At 50.1% G+C, this 10,411-nt stretch overlaps 1 protein-coding gene across 5 annotated transcripts in view; it reads right to left on the bottom strand.

Annotated features, from left to right (window-relative positions):
• Positions 1–7,794, bottom strand: part of KLHDC4 (kelch domain containing 4) — a 55,924-nt gene extending 48,130 nt beyond the window's left edge. For all 5 annotated transcript variants that reach the window (XM_032284636.1, XM_032284634.1, XM_032284635.1 and 2 more), the window contains exon 1: positions 7,635–7,794. In XM_032284636.1, the coding sequence (XP_032140527.1) occupies positions 7,635–7,765 (131 nt within the window). In that variant the 5' untranslated portion in view covers positions 7,766–7,794. The remainder of the gene's footprint in view (positions 1–7,634) is intronic.
• Between the last annotated feature and the right edge of the window lie 2,617 nt (positions 7,795–10,411).

Consider the following 10,411-nt stretch of genomic DNA (forward strand, 5'->3'; position numbering starts at 1 on the left):
AACATGAGTGAAACTCCGTCTCAAAAAAACAAACAAACAAAAAAAAGTACAGAAATAAAAATAAGAAACAGTACATAGATTTTTGTTGCAAAGTCAGAATGGGGCAGCTCTGCAGGCACCTCCCACTCAAGGTTGAGACTGAAGAGACCCCAAAATAGCTGCAAGCGCTGGCCACATGCAGCCGTCCAACGAGGCGGTGACTCTCACATGCCTGAGTTTTCATCTTGACGTCGCCATTACTATTCTCCCTCATTTTCAAACCATTATGAGGTAGGTATTCCTATCCGTTGCTAGAATGGAAAAGAGGATGATAGGCTGTTAAAAAGTAACCGCATGTCATCTTGTCTGTTGCTAGAATGAAGAGGATGAGACTTATAAAGTATCCACATGTCACCCTGACTGTTGCTAGAATGGAAAAGAGGATGAGGCTGTTAAAAATATCCACGTCATCCTATGTGCTACAAAAACAGCCATAAACCAACCAAAATGCAGGAGACAGCGCCCAACAAGTGCTGACGTGGGCGGAGGGCCATGTGCCCGTCAGGAACCCGGCTGCATCACCAGCTGAGCTCCACCTCCTGTCAAACCAGCAGCAGCATGGGATTCTCACAGGAGCTTGAACTCTATTGTGAACTGCACATGCAACGGACTTGGGTTGCAGGATCTAGGCAGTGTGCTCCTTAGGAGAATCTAACGCCTGATGATCTGAGGTTGAACAGTTTCGTCCTGAAGCTATCCCCCAACCCCACCATCGGTGGAAAAACTGTCCTCCATGAAACTATCCCCTGGTGCCAAAAAGGTTGGGGACCACTACTATACATTAACCCAACTCAAATCAGATAGCATTCCAAAACACGCATCACTGTTAAAAATGACAACAGGAGGGACTCTATTCTGCCTTCCTACAAGACAAATCTTAAAAGCCAAGGAATAGGCTACTCCAGATACTGAATTCAGACTCCATGCACCTTTACCAATATTTAATTCCTACGGACTTCAGTCCCCTCAGCTGAAAAACTAACTTGCTCCACAGGAGTCAAAAATATTCACTAAAAAAAAAAGCATGCACAGTGCAGGACTGGATCATGGTAGCAACTTCTATTCAGTTTCCTGATGAACTGTTACCGGAATTCTGAAAAGACCTAAGCCCACCCCATGGGGATTCCCTCATACTCTGCACAGGGCCTGCCAAAGCAATCTTCCCCAGAAAGGGCAAAAGACAGTTTTCATTGTGGCTGAATCTCCTGACCTTTCCCTTTTTTTTAATCTAAAAGGCAAAAACAGCCAAAGTAGTCCTCTCTCAGCAGTGGCCACGTAGTGCATGAACCACCAAGCCCAATGAGAGGCAGAGGCAGCACTGCACCAGGATCCCACACGCTGCCGCGCAGCTCGAGAAGTCGACAGGCCACCTGTACCTGCAGTCCCCTGCAAGCTAGGACATGACCATCCATCGGGCTGCACAGCACTCAGAGCCTGCCCCGCCAAACAACCAGAGAATGCTTCCATTCTGCAATCTTGAGTAACTTACAAAAGCAAAACCTACACTATTCTCATTGTTAAGGCCCTACGACATATTTTACATGAATATTCTTCTTATAAGCAGCAGCTAAAAAATTTCACATCCGCTGAAAAGTATTCAAAATAAGCATGCCTTCTACCAGTCCCTGAGGCTGACCAGATCATAACAGGACTCCGCCTACAGTGCAGAGCCATCAGGACTGGCATCGTGGAGAGGGCGCAAGGAGAAGTTAGGTTAAAACACACATTCCTCAACCTCACCTCAAACCTGCTCTGAATGGACTTAGGCCTGCGGTGGGCAGGCAGGAAAGAGCATTCTCCTGGGCTCCCTAGGGGCTGTGTGGAGTACGAAGGTTTGAGAGCCACCACAAAAGGTCCTCTCCTCTGCCAGGGGATGGCTCTGCTGGCCACTGTGCCAGGAAAACCCCCTACTCTTCTCTAAGCCCAGAATCAATACATGGCCCCTCTAGACAAGCCGCCCATAAGGCCTTCCCATCAGGGCAGGCGAGACTCATTCTGCAAGGCGCTAAAGCTGTGGTCCAGTGTCTGCCAGTTATGAAGCGAAGGTGAGCACAGAGAACACTTGAGGAAAATCCCAACACAGGAGTGTCCCGCACAGGCATCAGCTAAGAGTCAGCCCTCCACAAGCCACCAGAAGCCCTGACTTGAGGCTTTTAGGAGAATCATTATACACGAGGTCAAAGGCTTTATAAATGTGTATGCCTTGCACTCTGATTTTGTTGTTTTAAGTCATGGGGTCTCACTGTAGCCCAGACTGCAGTGCAGTGATGCAATCACAGCTCACTGCCACCTTCAACTTCTGAGCTCAAGTGATCCTCCCACCCCAGCCTCCCAAGTAGCTGTGTCTACACATGTACCAGCATACCTAGATAATTTCTTTGCTAAAGATGGGGTCTTACTATGTCGTCCAGGCTGGTCTCAAACTCCCGGGCTGAAGTGATGCTCCAAACTCGGCCTCCTAAAATGCTGGGATTACAGGCATGAGCCACTGCACCTGGTTTCGACTCTGCAATTTTACTTTGGGGCATTTTAAAGTTGACTAAAGAATTAAAAATAAATAAATAAACCTAACCTCCCAGGGTGTTTCGTGGTTACGATTTGACACTCTCACCACCACAGTCCAGGTTTAAATTTTTAAATAAAGGAATAAGCTCAACTACATGGAGAGATGTACAGTGTTCCCGAGGGGAACGACTGTGGATTATGATGGTGTCACTCCGTAAATGCAGTTTATCAGCAAATGCGCAATCCCACTGAAACTCTGCTGGACTTTCAAAATCAGAATTTGAGGGCCGGGCACGGTGGCTCATACGTGTAATCGCAGCAACTGGGAGGTCGAGGTGGGCAGATCACCTGACGTCAGAAGTTCAAGACTAGCCTGGCCAACATGGCAAACCTGTTTCTACTAAAAATACAAAAGTTAGCCAGGCACGGTGGCGGGCATCGGTAATCCCAATACTTCGGGAAGGCCGAGGCGGGTGCGTAACGAGGTTAAGAGTTGGAGAACAACCTGACAAACATGGTGAAACTCTGAATCTACTAAAAATACAAAAATTAGCCAGGCATAGTTGCAGGCACCTGTAATCACAGTTACTCGGGAGGCTGAGGCAGGAGAATCTCTTCAACGAGCAAGGCAGAGGTTATAGTGAGCCAAGACTGCACCACTGCACTGCAGCCTGGGTGACAGAGCTAGACTCTGTCTCAGAGAAAAACAAGAATTTGAAAAACCGATGGTAAAGCTCATGAAATAAAAAGCAAAGACTTTAAATGAGAAAAATCTTCCAAGCTATCAAAAAATACCATAAAGCTACAGTAATTAAAATAGCATTAAAAAATGGCACCAAGAAAAGATCAATAAATCATAAGAAACCTCAGAAACGATAGCAATCTCCTCATGTGCACATACAGTGTGCACGTAACTGGGTTCTCTAGGTGTGTACTTGCAGGTGCACACACACATATGCAGGTGCATGCACACATGCTCACATACACATACATGCAATCATGTATGCACACATGCATGCACAAGCACAGGTGTGCCAGCACACATACGCCACATATGCATGCACACATACATGCGCACACACACAACCATGCATACACACAGGGACATGTACACACACTCGCACACATGCATATAATCACACATGTGCACACACGCAGGCTTTTTTCCAAGCATATGTTTTTCTGCATCCTGTTTTTTGGAAATACTTTCGTACATGTTTTTTGTACAAACTATGTACAAACATGGACTGCCTCGTGATGCCCTCTGCCCAGCCTGCTGCTCTGCTTCACAGGGCACCACCTTCCCTGATGTGAGCTCTGCTTGATGTTGCAGGTGCTTTCTCCCCACCGGTCACTATTTTTAACTTTCCCTGTGGCGTCCTTTTCCACACAAAGACCTTCCTGTTTTATATGGGCAAATCCATTCATCTATTCTGGCTTCTGCTGAATGTCTTGCTCAGGAAACCTTAGCTAAGATGTGCTTGGAGCTGGTACACAATAGAAGGGGGTCATTCACATTGAAGGTCTTCAAGACAACATCGCGACAGGGTGGAAGAGGGCAGGTTGAGGCCATGAGGACAGTCAAGATACCTGGTGTTAATGAGGGCAAGCGCTCAGCGCCCAGAGCTGACTACATGATGGGAGACAAAGTGGAAAGGGACCTGGATATCTGCTGTCCAACATCATCTCCCGCAGACCATTTGTTACCATTGTGAGTCTCATCAGGGCCTTCACAACCGAACAAGGCTCAAGGTAAGGCGTCTCCCAATCACAGACACGTGAAGCAGCAGTAACCAAATCCTGCTGAACAGTAGACATACAGAAATGAAGCTGCTCAGCCCGGCCGAGAGGCTCACGCCTATAATCCCAGCTACTCTAAAGCTTGAAGTGGAACAATCACTTGAGGCCAAGAGTTCAAGACCAGCCTGGGCAATATAACAAGACCCCATCTCTAAAAAAAGAAAGAAAAAAATTTTTAAGCCGGACACAGTGGCTCACACCTCTAATCTCAGCACCTTGGGAGGCAGAGGCAGGCAGATCACGAGGTCAGCAGTACAAGACCAGCCTGGTCAACATGGTGAAACCCCATCTCTACTAAAAATACAAAAATGAGACGGGTGTGGTGGCATGTGCCTGTAATCCCAGCCACTTGGGAGACTGAGGCAGGAGAACTGCTTGAACCCGGGAGGCAGAGGTTGCAGTGACCCAAGATCGTGCCACTGCACTCCATCCTGGGGGACAGAGCAAGACTCCATCTCTTCAAAAAAAATTTAGTCAGGCGCAGTGGTGCAACACCTGTAATCCCGGCTACCCAGGAAGCTCAGGGAGGAAGACCACTTGAGACCAGGAGTCTGAGCCTGCATTAAGGTGTGATCACACCACTGTACTCCAGCCAGGGCAACAGTAAAACTCTGTCTCTTTAAGAAGGAAGGAGAGAGAGACAGAGTGAAAAGAGAGAAAGAGAGGAAGGAGGAGAGAGAGGAAAAAAAAAAAAAAAAAAAAAAAAAAGGAGAGAAAGGAGACAGAGACAAGAAAGGCCAGAAAGAAAAAGAAAGAGGCCGGGTGCGGTGGCTCGAACCTGAAATCTGAGCAATTTGGGAGGCCGAGGTGGTCAGATCACCTGAGGTCAGGAGTTTGAGACTAGCCTGGTCAACAGGGTGAAACCCAGTCTCTACTAAATAAATAGGTAACAAAAGTAAAAAAAGAGAAAGAGAAAGAAAAGGAAAGAAAAAGAGAGAGAGGAAGAGAAGGAAGGGAGAAGGGGGGAGGGGGGGAGGGGGAGGATTAATTAATTTAGGGGCACAGCCTCAATTTCCTGACCTCCAAATCTGTACTCAGAACAGGCTGTGTCTCCTCAGACTCACACTTCACACGCCCCTCCAGGACCAAGGGTGACCTGCGGACCCACCAGTCACACCATGGCTGCCAAGGCAAACATCTCAAAGCAATGCTTTGCCAGGTCTCTGTTCATCACCCCCACAGGTCTCCCTTGCTAATGACTACTTAGGCCCAGCAGAACCAGAAATCATCACCAGAGACAGTTACCTCCACAAACTGATTCTGGCAAAAAGAAGACAGTGAAGGACATAATTCCCCTGTAATTAAAACAAATCTCCTGTTTTAATTGTTCTAATTACAACAAGCAAGCATTCAAGTAACAAGATGTCTGTTTATCAGATAATCCTGACCCCGGGCAGCTGCCTGGATGTCCTGTGTGTGCCCAAGCCAACAGCGTGGGATGCAGCTGGAGCTGCACACGAGGGAAGGGGCTCCCACCCGCGGCTACCTGCCCAAGATAGGAGCCAGGGCCACTCCCAAAGTGACCAGGCACCTACCGTGTACCCCATCTCCCTTGGAAATGCTATTTAAAATGCCATTTACAAAAATTAATCAGGCTGGGAGTGGTGGCTCACGCCTATAATCCCGTTACTTTGGGAGGGTGAAGTGGACGGATCACAAGGTCAGGAGTTCAAGATCAGCCTGGCCAAATATGGTGAAACCCCATCTCCAGTAAAAAAATACAAAAAAATATTAGCTGGCCTGGTGGTGTTTGCCTGTACTCCCAGCTACCTGGGAGGCTGAGGCAGAAGAATTGCTTGAACCCAGGAGGCAGAGGTTGCAGTGAGCCAAGATCACACCACTGCACTCCAGCCTAGGAGACAGAGCAATACTTCGTCACACACATACGCACGCACGCACACACAGACACACACGCAAGCACGCGCGCACACACACACACAAACACAAAACGATTTGCCAGATGTGAACAAGCACATCAGTCCCAAGTGGACTGTGAAAGGGAGAGTTACAAAAAGCAAGAGACGACAACCATCTGCTGAGTGCAAATACCTCAAGTACGTGCGTTTCAAGACACACAAACCCATTTTCAGCATCAAAGTCATTTCCCGATTGCTGTGCCTACGAAAATTATGAACCTTTTACAAAGCAAGCACGAGAAAGGGGACTGGAAAGCCAGGGGACACAGTAACCCACCCACACCACAGCACCTTCCGGGTCCTGCTGTAAGGCTACGGTCACGCTCTCCTCCAGCACGTGGGCCCAGGGCAGCGCATCTACCTGCACCCTCTGTGCAATGTGGACTCTTCGTCCGACTGGTTAACACTCCCGGCCTCGAGCCAGGCACAGCAGTGGAGTCAGCAGAACAGGCCCCAACACCCCAACAAGGCTCACCGTGACATAACAAAGCTGGGGCTCCAGCGAGCACCCCGTCCTCCAGCCAAAGCCCCAGATGCGGAGAAGGCCTGTGTGCAGCGGCCTGCCTCCCGGGAAAGGGACTTCTGCTCTGCCACTTTAATGGCAGGATATGGTGCCAGTAAGGGTGGGTCGCAGCCATGGCAATCAGGCCAAGCCACACCTAGAGAGACACTAACAACTCTACTTCGGTCTGGCATTTCACCAGGCTTCTTCTCTTCAAAAACTGATAAGCAAACACACCGTCTGACTCTACACAGAGACAGACACACAGCTCCTGACTAACAGGAGACACCCGTGGTAAATGTGCATCAGAAACCCCGGCAGCAACATTCCCAACCAAGGGAAAACGAACAGAGGCAGAGCGGGTTCACTGAAGAGAAATGTCAACGTCCTACCTGCCTCTGGCCAACTCCACCGTTTCTACACCAACTCCACACAGAAACAGCACGCCCTTTTAGTAAACGACACGTATGGATGGGGATCAGCTCCCCTTCCAGCAAGCAGGGTACCTACATCTGCCTCCAAGGGTGTACATGAAGGCCACAGGAGGAGGACAGTAACACGGCCAGTGAGAGGCTGGTGGCGGATGACAGGAAGAACCTGGAGAACAAGCCCAAGGCACAGCTGACCCAGCCAATCCTGGCAGTGCTGTCACCAAAGCCAGGCAGCTGGTGCCCTCCACACCTGGGCCAGGCTTCCCTGTGAAGGGTCCAGAGAAAACGTGGTCTCCCAGGTCCCAGCGAGACTGGGCTCCTGGACCGTGGCCCAGGATCCTCCCCGCCCTGGTATTCTGAGGTCTGCTCCCAGCACTTGGGCTCAGCACTCAGGCTCAGAGGAACCATGCCTGGAGCTCAGTTTCTCATCCGGCTTCTTACTTGACTTGTTCCCAGGTCTTGGTGGCCAAATGCAGTACCCAGAGATCCTTGTAGTGGTAGAACTGCTCTCCGTTGGGAGAGGCAAACTCCCCTCCAAAGACCCACAGCTGTCCGCCACCTTGAGGCACCATCACCGCCTGTGAAAAGAAAGGAGACAGGTCAGGCACAGCCACATAGCAGCAGGGCCCGCTCCACGGATGACCAGAAATGCTGAGTGCGTGAGTACCACACGACTGTCTCAGCTGACCTCCAAAGTGACCGGCCCACACTCAGCCACTGTTCTCTCCTGCCCACCTAGGCTGCACAATAAACATCCATTTAAACGTAGACAATGCCATATCCCGTAAGTAGACACAGCTAGTTACTTCCAACATGAACAACAGCATGGTACAACTTAGCAGTCTTATTTTTTTACTATCTGTAATAAAGCTGTCCACCTACTCTCGTTCATCCCTTTCCTACCTCTTAAGTGCTAACTAAACTTACCCTCCACAAGTACAATGTGCACGTGAAAGAAAGTGTTCATGGGCCGGGTGAGGTGGCTCATACCTGTAATCCCAGCACTTTGGAGGGCCAAGGTGGGAGATCAGGAGGTCAGGAGTTTGAGACCAGCCTGGCCAAGATGGTGAAACACCATCTCTACTAAAAATACAAAAAAATTAGCCAGGTGAGGTGGTATGTGCCTATAGTCCCAGCTACTCAGGAGGCTGAGGAAGAAGAATCCCTTGAACCTGAGAGGCAGAGGTAGCAGTGAACCAAGATCACACCACTGTACTGCAGCCTGGGCAACGGAGAAAGACTTCATCTCAGAAAAAAAAAAAAAAGGTTTATGTAACTTTTTCCTGGATCTTGCTCTGTTACCCAGGCTGGAGTGCAGTGGTGTAATCATCATTCACTTCAGCTTTGACCTCTTGGATCCCAGTGATCCTCCCATCTCAGCCTCCTGAGTAGCTGGGGCTACAGGCAAGCGACACCATGCCCAGCTAAGTGTTTTCTTTTTTGTAGAGGTGGGTCTGTGTTGTCCAGGCTGGTCTCAAACTCCTGGCTTTAGTCAGTCCTCCTGCCTCAGCCTCCCAAGGTGCGCTGGGATTACACACGAGCCACTGCACCCAGCCTTATGCCACATTATTAATGCTTATTAGAGGCTTCAGCACCACAGTAAAGATGAAGGAGCGCAGTGGGAGTAATGCCCTCTGGGCCACACATGGAAGGGCACTCTGGCTGTCCTCAAAGCAGCACAGTATGCTGAGGAAAGAACAGAGGCACTAATCAAAAACAAGGGCATCCCTGAGGTCTCAGACACCACTAGTTACTCCACATCAGGCCCTCCGTGGCCCACTCCCTCTCAGGACCCCAAGAGCTGCAGGCAGCAGAGTCTTTAGGGAACGGCAGGCATCCCCTGTGGAAAGAGCTGTCTGGACAGACTGCTGGACTATGAGCAGTGGCGGAGGCCACCAGGCTCCACAGGGTCTTTGCGCCAAACCTGCAAATTAAGAGGCAGCTGGGTCCAGGAAGCAAGCGGCTCTTCCCAACTTGGGAACGGCACGTTTCTCAGCATTCCGTGTTAGTAACCACGGCGGAGGGGAACCCTCGGTGCCGCACTTGCACAGGTGCGAGCCGCCCACGCTGCCCAGAGCCACAGAGCCCAGCTGCGAGTGACTGTAATGCCCCAGTGGTATAATTAAAAGAGAAAAAGCAACCTGAGCACCCTGGCAGCAGGTGAAGCCCCATTCTGCAACTGAATGGTGTTTATTTCAGACTCTTAAAAGCCTGTTTTATTTCCTCGTTTCGAGGTAAGAGTAAGGACCTGACAGGATGAAGAATGCCTCTAAACAGGGCGCAGAGAGGGCTGGCAAACCAGAGTGCCAACCGTCCAAGTCAAGTGCACCCCGGGCAGGGCAGACAGTGGTTCTCAGCAGGCTTCCTCCTGGCACCTCTGAGTCAGTGCTCCGCCCACCCGCACTTGCAAACGGCCGCAGGGCCGCCCCTCTGCACTGATGCTGTTCCTTCTCAGGCCCAACAGAGGATACAGGTGGTGGCAGCACACCAACGGTGGCGTGTCCCTCTCCACCCCACCCACTTCCAGTCATTCTTTGCATGTTATCTCAGCACTGATGACTGACCTATAAAGAGACAAGCCAGGTTCTCTATCATTCTAAAAGCCCAGTAGTTCCAACAGGAGAAACTGACCATTTTACATCTTCAGAGCGGACATGATGACTGGCTCAAGGCCCAAACCTAACAAATGTTTTGAGTCGAAAGGAGGTTAGGTGGCGCAACCATGCCTCACGGTACAGTAGTTTTAAAATACCATCTCATGGAAGAGTATTCAATGCCACAGAACAATCCTACAACAATACATCAATGGCAAAGAACACCAAACACCACATACACGCACACTCCAGTGAGCAGGAAATACAGACACATAGAAACTGACCATTTTACCTCTTTACAGCAGACATGATGACCGACTCCAGTGCCTGAAACACGCCAGAGAGCCGTGACTCCCGAATCCAGAGCCTCAAACACACCAGGGAGCCCTGACCCCCGACTCCAGAGCCTGAAAAACGCCATGGATCCCTGAGCCCCGACTCCAGAGCCTCAAACACACCAGGGAGCCCTAACCCCCGACTCAAGCACCTGAAACACACCAGGGAGCCCTGACCCCCGACTCCAGAGCCTGAAACACACCAGGGAGCCGTGACCCCCGACTCAAGCGCCTGAAACACACCAGGGGGCCCTGACCCCCGACTCAAGCGCCTGAAACACGCCAGGGG

Source organism: Sapajus apella, unplaced genomic scaffold (genome assembly GCF_009761245.1).
Source record: "Sapajus apella isolate SASKATOON/1434 unplaced genomic scaffold, GSC_monkey_1.0 scaffold15, whole genome shotgun sequence".
NCBI lineage: Eukaryota > Metazoa > Chordata > Mammalia > Primates > Cebidae > Sapajus > Sapajus apella.